The sequence below is a fragment of the Erithacus rubecula genome (genome assembly GCF_903797595.1).
Source record: "Erithacus rubecula genome assembly, contig: SUPER_Z_unloc_2, whole genome shotgun sequence".
Taxonomy (NCBI): Eukaryota; Metazoa; Chordata; class Aves; order Passeriformes; family Muscicapidae; genus Erithacus; species Erithacus rubecula.
Genome location: NW_027635860.1, coordinates 7,845,311 through 7,863,632, shown reverse-complemented (window position 1 = coordinate 7,863,632; position 18,322 = coordinate 7,845,311). Strand labels below are relative to the sequence as shown.

At 34.1% G+C, this 18,322-nt stretch overlaps 1 protein-coding gene across 1 annotated transcript in view; it reads right to left on the bottom strand.

Moving 5' to 3' along the window:
* Positions 1 to 2,943: 2,943 nt before the first annotated feature.
* The window catches only part of RASEF (RAS and EF-hand domain containing), a 33,039-nt gene continuing 17,660 nt past the window's right edge, over positions 2,944 to 18,322 (bottom strand). The window contains exons 6-17 of the mRNA XM_079331102.1: positions 18,074 to 18,189; positions 17,296 to 17,364; positions 16,337 to 16,421; positions 14,851 to 14,942; positions 11,794 to 12,028; positions 10,693 to 10,830; positions 10,455 to 10,602; positions 9,478 to 9,559; positions 7,969 to 8,083; positions 7,005 to 7,124; positions 5,886 to 5,962; positions 2,944 to 4,824 (exon numbers count right to left, since the gene is read on the bottom strand). Coding sequence (XP_079187228.1) covers positions 4,716 to 4,824; positions 5,886 to 5,962; positions 7,005 to 7,124; positions 7,969 to 8,083; positions 9,478 to 9,559; positions 10,455 to 10,602; positions 10,693 to 10,830; positions 11,794 to 12,028; positions 14,851 to 14,942; positions 16,337 to 16,421; positions 17,296 to 17,364; positions 18,074 to 18,189 — 1,386 coding nt within the window. The 3' untranslated portion in view covers positions 2,944 to 4,715. The remainder of the gene's footprint in view (positions 4,825 to 5,885; positions 5,963 to 7,004; positions 7,125 to 7,968; positions 8,084 to 9,477; positions 9,560 to 10,454; positions 10,603 to 10,692; positions 10,831 to 11,793; positions 12,029 to 14,850; positions 14,943 to 16,336; positions 16,422 to 17,295; positions 17,365 to 18,073; positions 18,190 to 18,322) is intronic.

The window sequence follows — 18,322 nt, the reverse complement described above, 5'->3', positions numbered from 1 at the left end:
TCACAATTTATAACTCCTTTATATACAGACTTTTATTGAAAGATGAACATACAATGGGTGGAATTTTTTCCTCATACTGGTATGAAAATACACTTACATTTTACATACTACCTTTTATATTCAGTGGGAAACCTCCACAGCTTGGTTTTAGTTATTACTTAGCCACCTAATGACTAATTTCCTATTAGTCCAGCTATCTGAAACCATAACTCAAGAAGAATTGTAGGGAAAGGACTTCTTTGTACAAACTCAGTAACATTTTACATACTGAGTCAGATTTTCTTTTATAGGAAGTTTTCACAGGAGATAATTAAAAAAATAATAATGATGAATATTGATATTACTAGTCCTAAGAATACCAATAAGAAAGGATTGGAACTCATAGCAGTACAGTGGAAGATTAAGGAATAAAATAACTGTTACTCCAAAAAGCTTCTCTAATCGATAGTAGCCCAGACAGAGTTAGAGAGAATTACATGCTGTATCAAGTCTGGCAGAGGTAGTGGTAAAGCCCATTGGAACATGAGATATTGGTCCATTTTTATAATTTTCTAACACGGTCAGAAACATCTTGAAAATATGTTTCTTTATAATATAATGAAGTATCATGACTACATGAATATATGGTTCAATTTGGTTAATGAATTGGGGATCCTTGACTGCAGTATTTTTACCTAAAATGCTGCCCCAACCATTGCTGTATAGCAGCAGATAGGGGGAAAAACAGAAAACCACTTTAAAAGGATGGATATGTGGATTGCCTGCAGTAGCACAGAACCTATCAGTTTACTTGGAGACCTGCATGTATGCACAACTAAATTATGTTCCATGGAGGGTGGTGTACAGATATTTTCCTTAATCTACATTTTAGCATCGTATAAGATTTATAACTGCAATTTTTTTTCTAACAGAGAATTTTTTTCATCAATACAAACGTAGTTATACAGACTAAATATTAAAATACTTAAGCCATGTAAGGCCATAACAGAACTTAAAAGCAGAAGGTTGTCTTATTAAGCCACTAATATATGCTAAACAGGCACAAAGTGGCTACAAGAATTTTTACATGATCAAAACATATTTGAAGAGTGTCAGAAAAATAATTGCCTCAGAAGTATGGAATAAATTACAATCAAAAAGGGTCAAAAATACAGGATAAAATAATGTTTCCATGTCAACTGAATAAAAAAATTATTTACAGATCATGAGGAAAAACATAAAAGACCTTTCCTTTTCAAATAAATACATGTATTAAGGGAATACTTCCATTAACTAAAAACAAAATAATTTGTGCAATTAAATGAATAGTTCTTATGTACTGAAAAAAAACATAAAAACATTCAAAGGACAATAGTGCAACCATGTCAGAGCATAAAGCTGATCTTTACATTTTACCTTTTAGATTGAAGACAAGGTAACCTTTTAAAGCAAAACAACAGAAAAATTTATGCATTCATTATTTCCATGTATAAAGACATGCTTTAATTTCTAGATTTAAATATTTTTCTAAGTTATTTTGCTTTAACATGAATTCAACATGGTATTATGTTAACGTTCAAGACATGATGGATCTGACCATCACAGGATTTCTAAAATGAGTTCCAACTGAGTTATAGCTATATCCCCATTTAATAGTGCTTTTTCAGTCATCTAGATATTGATCATAAATTTACTCCAAGGTAAAACTTTGTTAACAGCTAACAACATTCTACCCTGAATCTTATTTAGAAAACAACACTGTTTCAAATTAAAGTTGCTTTACATGACACAAAAAAACTACAGAACTTTATAAATTAATTCAGGCTACATAAATTGTCTGAATAACAGAAGATAGATTTTGGTTATTAAAATAAATGAAAAACAAAAGTACCCAAAACATCAGTGGGCTGCTATGAGAGGGAAAAACTGGTGTGAAGACAGGTCCCTGAACTCACATCTTTCAACCAGTCTCTCTACAAACATGGAAATTCACATGGCAACCTCTGTATGATAAAAAAATATTAGATATGAAAGCAATTACTACACATGCACACATGCCACTAATTTTGGACACAGAGATACTTTGCAAGAGATGCTCCTGATGTTGTTACACTGGTGGAGAGAAGGTCAAGGGAGATCTAGAGATACTGAAAGGAAAGTCACCAAGATTGTAGTCAAATTCCTGTTTGTAGCAGGAGAGGATATAATGGGGAAAAACTGTTATAAATTTGTAGCCATTTGGAGAACTGAAGTTGGACGTGAAGAGAAATGTTTACCCAGAAAAGGAGGACAAATATGAGAACGTATTGCCCAGAATGGTGACAGTACCTCTGTCCTGGGGCATTTTCACAGGCTGGTTACACAAACCCACAGATAACCAAACCAAGGGCTGGCTAAAGTCTATCTCTGCTGGGGTCCTTGGAAGGTTTTACAAAACCACTTCCAGAAATCCTTCCTATAAATCACTTTATGTGATACTCTGTATCCAGCCAAAACACTTTGCAGGTGTGTCAATGATGTTTAGACAAACATTGTACCTCATTTACTGCAGGCCAAGACCACAGAGCTGCTCAAACACAGCAGCTCAGGACACACAATTAGAACACAGATCCCCAGTCCAGGTTCTCCACGTTAACAACACTGAAGGAGAAACATTTTGAAACGTAAGTAACAGCCTATAATCACGATCCTATCCTGAGGAAATGCAAATACCTACATGTTGAAGGCTCACACTTCACAAATCAAGCACTGAGTCACCTTCCTCTCTTCTCCTTATTGCAAACACATTCCAAATTAATTTTACTTCCACTTCACTCATATGGACATAGGGAAGGGTTCACAAAGAAGAGGCCCTCATCAATGCAGCCAGTTAAATTTGGATTTTCTCCTCAAAGAAGCTAACTGAAGCTGTATTTGTATTTTGTAAATAATATAGGGTTAACAGCAAACATTATGTCTCTGATACACCTGAGTATCCTGCATCCTCTGCCACCTGCTTCAAGTAAGTCTCAGAACTACAATGAGGCCTCCTGTATTCTGTATGGGAAGATGAAATCTGAAATCTCCTGCATGGAATTAGGTAGCATGTGAAGATTCTCCTAGTACTTCAAAAAACCCTCACCAAATATGTTTGTGTTCTAATCTGACCCTAACCCTGAACTGTTATAAAGTGAAATAAAATGCCTTATTCATTCTGGCATTAGATCTCTCTTGTTAAAAAATTTTCTGATAATTTCCCAAGGATTAGCTGCTCTGATTATAGGCTTGAAAGGATACCTAAACACATTACTTTCCCTAGCTGAAACCTTTTTTTATTTTTTACAAATTATGAATTAGTTATATAACTGGTGTCATATGGATTTTCCATCAGTTGACAAAACTTAATTCAAGTTTGATTTACTGAACTAGGCCTCGGCCTGGAGATGTTTTGTTAATGGAAACAGAGGAGACAACAGTTTGCTGGCTCTAAAAAAAGTCCTATCTTATTTTGATCAAAATCAGTGAAAAGTTAAGAAGAACTGGATTTTGACCACTAACTGTGTAAATGCCCATAATTTTTTACTATGCTTCAGAACTCTTGGGAACTATTTTAATCTATACTATTTCAATGTTTAGAGATTCTGACACCTAAAGCTACCACCCCTTGCTAAGTTTCTCAGAACTTGTCTAAAGTCAGGTAAAAGTACTCTCATTAAGGTGATTGCTGTTCATTCTAGGGCTCTCTTCTAATGAAAAATGTATACAAATGCTTGTGCATGTGCAGCAATTCTTTCACTTGTTGATTTAAAACTTAAAAAATGCATTAAAAAATATCTATTAAATCAGACTCCTACGTACTATTACAATCCTTCAATTACTGACTGAATAGAAGATATTTGAAAAAACAAGATAAAAATTACAACTCCTATTGCTCTGTAATAACAATAATGATCTAGCCTAAACAGATAAATATTGAATCATTACTCATTTCAGCAATCCTACAAATCACTGGTGTTACATTATTTCTGGAATTTTGAACTGTAGTAGTCCAGATAAACAGACTGTTTCTTATACGCCTGAGCTGTGTAGGACACAACGTAAAGAACACTTCTCAGTTCTTAGTCAAACCCCAATGCTCAAAATGAAATACACTCTAACTAGCCAACTTTTGAGAAACTACAACAGAACAACATGCACCTGCCACTGTCTTCTCCTGGCAAAGATCATTCTAGTTCACCTAAACTTAGGGATTACTTGGCCATAGGCAACCCTTAATAGTTTGGAGTTTTCCTAAGAAATGTTTAGCCACCATATACTTAAGGCTGTCAAAAACTAGACAGGCAGACGATCAGAAAGAGATTAAACTAACTGAAGCTGTAATCTTTTCTTTACCTGTGACTGATATTGGATATTATTAAGTTCTGTATATAGGAAATACTGATGCCATAAAGAAACAAGCAGGTAGACACAGTAATATATATGACAATATTGTATGCAGTGACCATGCAGCATTGATTCTGAGCTCATTGCACTGAATTATACTCCTTAAGAAAGGTGAAACCAGAGTATGGGATGAAGCAATTTCACAAATTTGAATGAATAGAAAATAAGAGCCTGGATTTTGAACATTATGTGAAGCTTCTAAATATACAAATGTATAAATCCATAATAAAAACACAAGAAATATTTCAGTTTGGTTATTGGCTTGGGTTTTTTTAAATATACAAGTTATTTAGTTAAGGAAAATTAACTGTCATTTAAATATTGCAACAGTTTTTCATGAGTGCTGACTTTTTGACAGGTGTCCCGGCCAGGCTGGTTATTGATCTTGTATCATCTTGATTATCACTTCGTTTTCTCACCTCACTGTACAAAAAAAAAAAAAAAAAAAAAATTTAGCTCAATTAACATATTTCTCTTCATGTTCACTCTTCTATTTTTCCCACTATATGTTGCAGAGTTCATCATCATCTATTGCATGGCTAATACAATGTAAATTAGCACAGAATCAACATGTCTCACAGATTTCCAATTTGAGAATCATAGAATCATATTGATGTTTCTATGCAATTCATAGTGATGTATGTAAATGTAACTTTTTTTTAATATCTAATAACTCCTCCATGTTCTCATTTATCTTCAGTTTTCTTCTGAGAAGTTTCTCTTTTTTTGCTTTGGTATTTTACCATAGAAAAAAAGAATGCTCATAGCTCTAAGTATAAAACCAGATAATTTCAGTTTCAAGTATAAATTAACTTTCATAGAAAAAGTATGTTGTTGGATGTTTTTTAGAAACGCAGACTTAAAAGCTGTGCACATATGACTGATTATGGATTATACACCTTAGCTTTTGAAATCATATTTTAACCAAAAATGGTTTGAAAAGGTAGCAGAATTGTAATATTTGGCTCACATACTATCATAGAAACACTAGGGTGCTAAATGACCATTAACAAAATTTTTATCTTGTAAATAATTTAGAGAAGAGAACATCCAAGAAAATATGTTTAATTAGAATGATCAGTAAGAAAACTGAATACATATTAATATGTGTGAAAGAATTAAAAATAATTACACATAGATTTATTATGTTTCAATATAAATTATGAAAGAGTTAAGAAAATGAATCCATATAGAATTAAAATTACAGTTCATTCAGCAAACAGGTATTAAAGTTGTGGACTCTGTAACTGAGCCTTGGTATAACTATTGAGAGAGCTTGTAACATTGTAAAGCAAAAATGTTACTTCATTAAACTGAGAATATATCCCACCTTGCACTTACCTATAATGATTTAATAGAGTATTTTTTAAGGTTTTTTTTAAATCAGTACAATTTTAAAACTATGTGTGTATCTTTCTATGTATATTCACATTATAAAATATACTCAGATGTGATTAGTTGAAAATAGAAACACAGTTACTTACCGAGCAAGATGAAGAACTGCTTCCACAATATTGGACCCATCTTTAGCACTTGTTTCACAGAATAGTGCATTATAAGTCTGTAAGTAAAAATAAAATGTTAAGCTAACTGATCTGAGATGGTTCCCATGTGAATGGGTACATTTAACTACAAATTGTTTCCTGAATAACACAAAGAATGATAATACATTTAAATGAACAAGATTTCTTCTAGTGCTCTCCATGGTCCAACATTATTCATTTTAGTACAGTGAAATAAATCACTAATTGTTTTTTTAATTATTTCTGGTTTATAATCAATATATTGTGAATTAACTGAGTAAAAGCCATATTGTAAGCTTAATGCTCAAACTCAATAGTCTTGTCGACAAGATTGCAATCTAGTAAGAAAGTTGCCAGGACAGGTTACTTAATCTAACTTGCTAGCTACTACAACTACAGCATGTGGTTATTGTAGGTTAACCAAAAGACATCATTCCATCAGACATGGTATCTGCCCCAGTATAATCAATTAGCTGTGCAAGTGCTCAGTCATTGAAGACCCTTAAGACTCTTCCTATTATTCTAGAAATACAGGATTTGTGCATCTCTTTTACCCTATATGAAAACATGAAAAAAAACTTGCCCACACTTCTGTTTATAGCACAGAATTCCTTTTTCTTTCTGCACATGTGGCAGGAATACAAAAGAGTCTCTTGAAGATGCAAATACTCCACACTAAATCTGGACAGATACAAATCAGTCAACAGTGTGCCTCCTATTTGAACCGGCAACTTCTATTTGGCAGAAAAACTCAGTCTTCCATCCATCCATCCATCCATCCATCCATCCATCCATCCATCCATCCATCCATCCATCCATCCATCCATCCACTTTTTTACGAAAAAGACTGAGAAGTCTTACACAGCCAATAATGAAATTCTCCTCAGCAGACATTGAGAAGTGATTTAGCCCAACAAACACCATCAAAACATCTTAGTTTAATGTAAAATATGCATGAACCCTCATTACTTGACTTGGACAAATGAGCAGAAAATTACTTTTGTTTACTAGTTTCTCACATGGTTTTCAGATTAAAATTCCTAAACCATTTTATCCTAATGAGGCATACTTGGACCTTACCATAGCCAGCTTTTCTCCATAGTTTATAGGCACACACTTTTGCCCTTGTTCTGTAACATCTTGACGGAGATCTGCCTTGTTTCCCACCATCATAATTGGAATATTCTCATGAGTCGCATCCTGTAAAGAGAATTTTATTTCCTTATTGCTAGTACACTCAGAATACGAAGAAGTGGCTAACACCATCATGACATAACAATTTAATTTCCACAAAGTCTTGAACACTAGTAGAAAAATATTGACAAATTATGAAAGCTATGATGAGAACATTTTATAAAACACTCAAAATGTAAGCAGTCAGCTTAACTATCAGCCTGTAAAGATAGGCTTCCATTCCCATAAGCCTTGTCTCTCAAAAAGGAATTTAATGTGTTAAGTTACTGGAATGGAATTGGTTACTGCATCTAAATGCTGTATGACAAAATTACTAATGGAAAAGTAACTAACTTCTATACCATGCCTAAAAGAAAATGCTTTCACATAAGACAATTTAAGTATTTTGCTTGCCACTTTCCCTCCTATTAAGTATCCCCAACACAAGTGAAAAACCCCTTGCACCAAATGCAAATTCATATTAAAGTTATAAAACCAAGAAATACAAGCAGAAAAGAATACTGAAAATTTCACTTGAGCTATAGCTAATTTACAGAATCTAATGCATTGGTTTGAAACACAAAAACTCCAAGGAATATTCAAGCCACCTTCTTGTGGATATCTGAAATGTGCTGCCACATTCAATTCAAAAGGAACTGAACAAGAAGAGTGTCATTGCACAACATCCTTTAACACAAAAAAATGGATCAGATTAAATTCTGAGTATGTCAGAATACATTTCGGATTTCCATGCAGCTTTTATTTCTATGACAACCTCTAGTCTGGATAATTACAATTTACATAAAATATAATTTGATAAATAAGGCTAGCAATGCAGCGAAGCACAGCTTCTAAGTTGTAAGGGTCTTACCTCTATCATATCCACCCATTCTCTCACATTAATAAAGCTTTTTTCACATGTTACATCGTACAGTAGTAAGACACCATCTGCTCTTCTGAAGTATGATTTAGCAATACTTCTAAATCTTCCCAAAAAAAAGAAAATATTTGGTTAAGACCACATTATCAAATAATGGTTCAATTCAACATCATTAAGAACACAGCATTATTTAATTTCACTATTGAGTACAATTATCTTCATATAATACAATAAATTCTTGAAAGCTGCTGATGCAGGTCTACAAATGCTCCTTAAGGATCAATGGGATTCTGCCTAAACAACGATCAATATTTTGTATATCATAACTATCTACACTGTATCTATTACAGATAGTCTAGTCTCAAATTGTACCAGGAGACATTTAGATTAGAAAATAGGGAAAATTTATTCTCTGAAAGAGTGGTCAGGCATTGGAAGGAGCTGTCCAGGGAAGCAGCAGAACATTCATTCCTGGAAGCATTCAACAGGCATGGGTGGATATGGCACCTGGGGACATGTTTTAGCAGTGTACACAGCAGTATTAGGGTAACAGTTGGATCCCGTGAGCCTGGAGGTCTTTTGCAACCTTAATAGTTGTATGATCCACCTACATGTAACTTCCTAAACTGACTGGTTCACTTTACTTCCTTTGAAAAAGACAGAAATACGGCAAAATTATTCCAGGACTTCATGATCAATTAGTCATCTCTGTCACAAGCTTTATATAATCTACTCAACCAAGCATAATAACTATGTATTTATGCCAGATATTAAAATATTCTTCACAAATTTACTACATGAGAGGAGACTTACTGGATCCCTACCTACATACAGCCCAACATAAATCTTGGTCAATTAACATATTAAACTGACTTCCATGGCAAAAGATAAACCTCATAATAAGCCTTAAAAGCTGTTAGTAAAGTAAAGGTTCTCAAGTAAAGACGTCACAGGATTTTGAGAAAACTTTACACAATATTTTGCAGAATCTTGGATATAAATTCAGCAACATGCAAAGATATTTTTGGCCAAGTTCCAAAGTCTTTGGGAAGAAGATTTTATATATTAAATACAATGCAAATCAGGACCAGGATTTTCAAGGAAAGAGTAGGAGACGGGGAGGGAGGGAAGAGAAACTCCAAGAAAAATCCTGCTCAAAAATACAAGTGTGTAAGAACAAAAAAGTCAAAGACTAAAAACAGAAGAAACCATATGCATCTACTCAATGGTTTAGTATTGCCAAGGAAGGACACATGGACTTAGTTAATTAATCCTATGGTACACCGCAACTATTTCTCTCTATGGTGAGAAAAGATTGCCTCAAGTATCACCAAAGCTAACACAAAAACATTCTAGGTTTCAGCAGAAAAAAATTCTATCTGTTTACAGGTATTTACATATAGACCATTCAATTAATGGCTTTTTTCAGCTGGATGAAAAAAGGCAAATGACTTCTAAAACAAAAGAATTCAAATTAGGTAAGTGCAGAGGATCACTAACCTCTCCTGCCCAGCTGTATCCCACAGCTGTAGCACTGTAGGTTCTCCATCAACAATTAGTCTTTTCATTTGAAAATCCACACCTGAAAAGAATCATGTGTATAGTCTAAAAAAATCCATTAACAATCTTAAAGTCAGAAAATTAAAAGGCGGGGGCTATATACAACAGATTTTCCAAAATTAATCTCTTTTTAATAGGTTATGAGATTTCAGTCATGTACATACTACTTGCAATAATCCCTTGACTGTATTTGTCTTTTCCCAGAATTTACACAAATTGCATTCTGAACAAAAAATAAGATCTCCTACTTTATTTTGCTAAACTTCTATCAAAGAAGTGAAAATGTTTTGTAAAAAACTTGGTTTCAAATACCTAGGAAGAGAAAGATAAACTAGAACAAAAATCCTGACAAGAGACAATAAAAGAAACATATAGGTATGATTCTATTGAAAGATAAAATTCAGTCTTTGGACTGTTAAGACTTAAGTTTTTTGGTTGACAACTACACTAATACACACAAGAAGTCAGTCAAAAATCCTTCTACCCAAAAAAAAGCCAAATCTTCAATAACACTTTGAGGAAATCACAACAAAAAATAGTAGGAAAGATATCAAAGGATAGTATGAAATATTAAGGGAAGAGGGAAGTATTGAGGAAACAAGAAAGCAATGAAAAATGCAGAAGAGTTCATACACACACTGAAATTTCCTTACACTGACATTCCTTCTCTGGTGCTTTGTATTATTCAGAAAGAGGCTTTGTAAAGAAAAACTAAATTAGACCAGTACCCTATTGTCCACCACAAACATCTGTTATAAGCTTTAGTAGTCAACTAAATCTCACAGCCCATGTGAGAACCTGCGTGTGTATATCCAGGAAACCCTAGCAAGCAACAACAAAGGTAAACGGTTCACCCATTTCACTGCAAAATATCAGTGAAATTCACTTCAATATTTTAGGAAGAACATCAACTATACCCAGAGTTGCACTGGTATTGCCTTGAAATTCATTCTTGCAAAGTCTCATAAGAAAACTGGACTTTCCCACTGCTGCATCTCCAGCAAGAACAATCTTGTAAGCCTTCTCTGAATTGGGGTATTTTGGAGTGCATTCAGCTGCATCTGACTGAAAATAAAAAGAAACCCTCTGTAACAACTCATAAAATAAAACCCTCTGTATCATTCTTTTCCATTTGTCCCCTGAAGAACTGGTTACCTGAGGAGTGAGAGCAGATATGTGTTTCCTTGTTGAAGCAACTGAGCTGCTTCGACTAACGGGTCGTGAGGGCTTCCAGTCTAAAACTGGAGTGCTGCTAGCAGGACTGTACGTCTCCTCATCCCTGATCTCTGGAACCTGGAAGTATGAGTGAGTTCTCCAGTGAGAAAAGTGTGCCTTTTTGTAAAGGAACAGCTAAAACTGATTAAAACATTTTAAAAGTTTGAATTAAACAGAGATAAATTACCAGATACAGCTGTGCAATTCTAATCAAAATAATGTGATTACCCTGTTCTCATTCATTTCTGCTCTTTACTATTATCTACATTTTGTCTTTCAACATTTTTATTTTTCAGCATCCATTCTTTCAGTACTCTAATAAAGAAAATTAATTTCTAGATGAAAATTTCTGCTTAAAACATAGTCACAATAAACAATTATGACAATAGTTTATTTCAAAGCTTATTTTGCTTACATTAAGAATTTCCCCAAATACATTAGTCTATGCTATAACTACTCAAACTAAATTAAGTAGAGCACAGCTGTAATCAACATTATTAATAGCAAAGTCTCCACAGAGATTAATGTTTACTAAATGCACAGAAAATGGTTTACTTTAAAAAAACCAACCCAAACATTCTACTGTGCTTGATACTGTTTTGGCTATGTAGTCCCCAGTAACTCTTACAATGTTACTAACAATAAAACTGTAACAGTAACATAATCTTAGATTTTTTTAATTCTCCAATACTTAGCCTGTAAGTCAATGTGTGCACTAACAGTATTCTATCTCATATGTGCTTTTTTTCTCCACTGCCACAGCACAGTAAGAAGAAGTGAATGGAAACTTATTTTACTTCTATCTGCTTTTTTCTCTCTTTAGAAAATGAGCTCCTTTCTGCACACAGTGTAACAATCTTCAAAAATTACATAAACTTCAAAAATGAAATTATTACCTCAAAAATGCAAAAACAAAAGGAGAACTATTTATACATTCTCAAAAAAAATCACTAATTAATTTAAATGCTTATGTCCCAAGAACATGAAGTTAATTTTATCTCCAAAGGCCTTCCTCAGAGAAGGAGCAAATCTGGCACTTACATCTGTATCAGAAGCATCACCACCAAAGCCTTCATGCATATACTGTGGCCTTTGAAAAATCCTTTGATGCCTATATTCCACTTCTGAATCATACTCATTTGAATCTCTCAGGGTAGACAAACCACTATCAAAACAGCTCTCAGGTAAGCTGTCAACTTCACAGTTTATCCTTTGCATTGGATCACAAAGGGCTAAAGAATCATAATCTTCATCGACACAAGATGAATGAGATGACCTAACAAGAAAATATTGGAAAGGGAAGAATAAATTATTACATGTAATAAATTCCAATAATAAATAACTGCTCTTCCCAAGAAAATCTGAGCCCTTTTGGAATAGCCAATTCTTAGAAATGCTAATACTAATTTTAAGACATATTTCAACCCCTGTCTTGCCTTTATAAAGACTTTCTTTCTCAATCATATGTCTTGGGATGCTCAGATTAAATTATTTCATCTATGTTACTGATGATGACTTTCCAAATCTCAGTAATTTTAACTATTTATTAAAAAACCTATCTAAATATAATTCAGAAAGAAAAAAAAGAAAGATGTACTATGAAGACATCAGAAAAAGAAAAATATATACCATCTTTTAGCTAGTTTTGACCTATTCTGACTCATAACACGACCTTGACATACTGCATCTCATTTATAAGAATGCACTTGCTCATAGAGGCACACATGCCAGTAAGAAACAGCTATAAATACAGAAGAAGCTATAGCCAAGTTCAGGACATAGGTAATGGTGGAAGAAGTCACTGAAAAATTTTCTTATAGTTTGGCAGTCTATGCAAAACCTAAACTTTTACATAGAATTCCTCTCTTTTTCCTTAATCTTCCTTCAAAAGTCTCTTTTTTTTTTTTTTTTAATTTTTTATTCTGGATACTGTAATATAGAAAAATATTCTAATGAACACTTTAATGCCAGTATGGCTTACACAAAAAAAAAAAAAAAAAAAAAAAAATGGTTGTAGTTATGTACATAAAAACACAGAAAAGAAAGTTAATAGAGTTAATCTTAGAAAAAAAAAAAAACAAAAAAACCAAAAAAACAGTCTTCTAAAAAAGGTTACAATGGCTACAATCATTATGATGCTCCTTCAGCAAGACAGGGACAGGACTAAAGTGAGGATGTAAAGGTCTCCAAGTCATAGTAGAGAAGGTCTGGCTTAGCCCTGCTGGGAATGGATGTGATGCACAGAACTAAAGCAGACAAGCTCAGCATCAGTCCTTGTAATAACACCTTGCTCCCAGAGGGGCTCCCCTGCTATGGCCCAACACAGGAGTGTTCACTGGAGAAAATCACCGCATGATGAAGTCGTTACTGGGTCGAATTCCCCCCTGCAACTGGCCAGATGGGGGTGACAGCAGCATCACTGTCCCATGCAGTAACATTCAGAACCATCCAATTCACACTCTTTCAGGCTAATGAATAATCATACAAATGCACACCATCTTTGCTGCAGGATATAAAGGAATACATGGTCTTTGCATTCATGCACCTACTAGCCTATATCAAATCACTGAAATGCTGAGGAAGAGTACATGCTATAACAAAGTTAAGCTTGTCAGGCATTCCCTGAAATAAAGCTCTTTAGTAGGCAATTTTCAGCTTCACTGAACCATGAATTCAATGCTGGGAATTTCATATATGCTTAAAGCAAGTTAGACCAATATGAATTTTACAGATAAAAAAAAAAAAAAAAAAGAAAAATCATACATTTTAGAATGAGTTGGTTAAAACACACTAGTATGCAAAACTCTTAATGTTGATCTTATGTCAGGAGACAGAGTACTGAGAACAGGTTTTGGGACATTCACACCTCTCTTTATCTTTTGGTACACACACATTAAGATTAAACTTTACTCCAACCACATAAACTTTCCTCTAAAGTCGCTTGTATTTCTCACTTTTGTGGAAATGCAAGGACTGCACCATGTGGTACGTGCTAATAAATATTCATAGAGAATAACATAACTAAACCTCCAAAGAGACTTAGGTTACTCCCTGAGAAAATTACTGAATTTAATATGCAACTTTAGAGTGGATGCCTCTAAAAATTTGCAGAGGGTCCAACATTAGGGAATTGGGTTTATGTGCATTCATAAAAAGGAAACAGCTTGTGACAACCAAAACTTTACAGCCAGCAAACACATGTCACATGGAGACAACAAAATGACATTACTGAATTAATGGGGATAAGTGTGAAGAAGAAGTAAATTTTATTCAAATCCAAGATATTTTTCTTTCTCCCAAAATATAAAACACAGACTACTAAGACCTCTACTAGAGATCTCTTTATGGTTTGGAATACTGAAAGAAAAATAATACAAAATAATCCATTGATTGAATAAGGACACACATTTTTGCTGACAGACCTAACTGTTTAATAAACCCAGTGTGAAAGCATAGCACGATTGACAGCACTCAGGGCTGCCCCAATACCCACTGTCCTCAGTGAGTCTCTGAAATTATGGATTTCTGATCGATGTTCTGCATCCAGTAAGTACAAAAATAAATACCTCTGACAATCTAATTGTATTAGAAAACTAACTGGTTTTGTACTCTTATCCTATTAATATCCAAGTGCATTCACTACTCTTGCATGTCAGTGTGAGATGAGGGGACTTTTTCTTTTTAAGAATCAGGCCCATATTTGTGGCAATTATTACATGGGAAAAAGGCACACAAGCTGAGAAATAAAACGTTTTTGGTTTTATGTTCAAGTACTGAGTAAAGCTAATAAAGGTCCTCAGAAGAATTACATAGTTTCTTGGAGACAAAGAGACTAAGAATCAAACTAGAATCAAAAAGAGGCCAAGACCAGATGAAGCTTTCTGAGCTCTAAATAAGTTTATGGTTTCCACTGAAGAGGGTTATCCTGAGCCTTCTGAAGTAAATTGGAATATTCCTATTGACTTCAATATATTTTGGACCATGTGCTATGGTCACACATCACTTCCAAATCAGACAGAACAATTCTCTCTTACTTAACAGTAATCTGCTCTTCTAAGACAAGCCACTTTTAAATTAACAAAAGCAAGCTTAGCTTACCTGTCATACCGTGGGTTTAAAGGAGAATGTTCACCATTAAATTTAAGACTGCTTCTAGAAATGGTACTCCCTGGTGAGGTATTTGCTAACCGCTGCAACAGACACATAATAAATGCATCATAACTTGGATGAACACAGAGAAGTATCCAGATTTGTTTAGAAAAAATTGTGCATCATCAAAATTACAAACTGGATGTATTTAACATATGTTTCTTTATATTATACACACACATATATATACATATATTTAGCTAATTACATTTAGTTAAACCTCATGCTTTATATATGACTTAGGGTCACAAGGCCTACTACCTACAGCATTAAGGCTCCACCACTGCTTTTATACTAACTACGCTATGAGACACGTTCAGCCACAAAAGAACTACAAAGAGGATGATTTCACTGATGACACCTGAGGACTCTGAAATGCTAACCTTTGAAAAGCTGCCTACTTTGAAAAGCATGCTAACTACTAAAAAAAAAAAAAAAATAGAGGAGGAACTGCCACCAGCTGAGTGAGTTTCAGGAGAGCTACCTCCTAGTTCTTGAAAGAGACAGTGAAGGAAAGGTCTCAACTAATAGCATGTGACAAAGTATTTTGTACATTCTGCTATGCCTTCATACATTTATTCACTGGAAACAGCTTCTGTCTTCTCTGGAATATGCTCCTATATATTTCTAGGCACGAGGGTAGGAAATAGTATCCATCATTGCATCTGCAGAAAATCTCTGGTTGTATCAGCAAAAAGCAGTCACTCACTTGTATGGAGTACTGGAAATAGGCAGTGACCTGACCCCATTTTCCTCCTTCCTGTCCAGTACTGTCTTTGTGGCCCATTATTTTGGTCCCATCCTTCTAAAAAGCTGTCTGCTTTCCTCATGATGCCCAATCATTTTTTAAGAGCTTTAACAGGTTTCACAGGATTGTAAAATGACAGTGTAGAGTTTTTTTTCTTAATTTCAAGCCTTCCCTCTCTAGTTTGGAGGACATCAAGTGACATTTGTAGAAAGAGACTCCAGTGCAGTACTAAGAGCCCAAAAGGGTCTGACTAACGTCTCTATCAGTAGTCCATGCTGTCAATTTTTCCAGTGACATGCCCAGACAAAAGTTCAAGTTAGGTTAAGACCTTGCTGCTAAAAAAGGGCAGTTTTCTGAGAAAGGGTGTTGCCAATGGTAGGACACTCCCGTACACAAATACATTCCCTTTAGTGCAAGAGAAACTGTTGATTTATTCACCTCACTAAATATCACAGCATATTAAAAAAACAGTTACTTTCCAAAGTACTTCAGGAAGCAGCTATGCTCTAAAAAACTTCCATTATTTAACAAAACTTAAGCAAAATCTAACAAAACTACACAAGAGTATTCCTGCAGTGAGTCCACTGAATAAAACTCAATTTTCTGAGTACCCACTGAGGTACCAATTTAAATTTGCTGTGTTGATTCTTACATTTTCTATGACAATGTAACAAAAATCATACATACCAATGATCTGTTGTACTTGCTGAAACTGTTTTCAAGTGCACTTCTTAAACCATCATTGCTGTCATGTAATTTTCTATTAGCTGATCTAACAAGAAAACAAAAGTTTAACTTGCAGAACTAAAGAAAATATTTTAAAGGATATAATTTCTGAAAAAGAAAAATTTTAGAAATACTTCTAAAGCCTCCTTTCTTTTCTTTAGCTAAATTCTAAGGAGTAACATGAAACTAGAAACACATTGACAGGTACTCAAATTATCTGAAAAAAATCATTGTGAATTTTAGGCTTCAGTGGCAGCCCAGGAAGCCCATTTTCACTTGTACAGCATGGTGTCTGGTCAGCTGAGTGGAAAAAAAGACACTGTAGGAATGGCCACAAAAAAAAACCCAAAAAACCACACAACAAAATAACTAGTCCAGCCATTTCTGTACAAAATTACTACCCTTTACGTATTGCTGAGGTGATTCTGAAGACACATACAATTCATCTGCTTGAAAGGAAGAATTTGTTTAGGCTAAGGAAATTAAATAAAGATATTAAGAAATCTCTTAATTGTGACCCTTCTTGTGCATCTATTGTACAATACTACACAGTCTTAGTGCTTTCCAGACAATAATAAGACAGCAAGTTACTGGAGGAACAAAGCAAATAGAAATAGGAGCCAGGCAATAATTTTTCTGATAGCATGGATAGACTCAAAACACCTTCAGCTTATTAGAAAGAAATGAAAGTGGGACCTAGAAAAGAAATGGAAAGAAACCAACTGAAGTTTTAGTGGGTCAGTACCACAGTAGAGTTAATATCACAGTAATATTTATGACAGCTGAGAACAAAACTATTTCTGATAGTTAAGGCCATTTCAGTGTTTTCACCTGGCACCTTTTTCCAAATTTCAAAACATTTATAACAAATATGTCTGGACAAAGTTTGGTAATAAAAAATTGAATTACTAAAAACTTACTGAAGTATTTCAATTTGTCTTTCCAGATTATCTCTGTCTTCAGTATACTCTCGGATGATTTCTAGATCCCTGGAAAAAAAAACAAAAACGAACACCAAACTTAAATGAACTCCTACTTAACAGGATGTTCTTACATTTTCACCATATTGCCATAGGCAAAGTTTGCATTTATGCTGAAATATACTGAGAGCAGTTTTATGTAAAGTAAGATCACTTGGTGACATCATTAATATCTGCCATTATAACTCAACAAAAACTGTGAATGAAAAATGAAAGATGAACATAACCACAGGGACTGCCTATATTCTCTTGAAATATAATTTGTATTACTTCAAGATAACCACACAATGAAACTTTTATGCCTTTTATGCTCCTTTAAAAGAGTAACTAGGAGTAGCTTTCATTCACTTTAGAAAAACAAATGGTTGAGACAGACATGGAAGTCTTCCAAAACTATTCTCCCTAATATTCATACAGATACTCATGAAGAAAAAAAAATGCCTGATGCTGTACTGTTGTTTTATTCCTAATAAATTCCCACTAAAATCAATGGGTACTCTTGCAAGATTGTGAGGGCTTGCATCATAGCCAGAACTTTTTTCTTTTAGAAACCTAACAAGAAAAATGAACATTATTGATGACATGGTGTCAAACATGTACCTAGCCTTTAAGGCAAATTTAGAAAATAACAGCTGCCAACTGTATACATAATAATCACATCAGAAAATAGATTTTGTTTTTTCCCAGGTGAAAATATTATCATGCAGAAGTACTTTACCTCTCCGTGTTCAAAGACTGATCTGCATACTCGCTTTTCAAGGTATCTAATTCACTCTGTAGAAAAGCTATATTTGTCTGTGCTTCTAAAAGATCTTTCTTAAGTCTCTGATTTTCCTGTAAAAAAGGAAGATATTAGATGTTAGCTGTCATAGTCACCTCCACAAAATGTTGATATATTACAATAATAATAGAATAAAAAACAAGGTTAAATAAAAATGAAACACTATACAATTTGGCATAGAGTGGG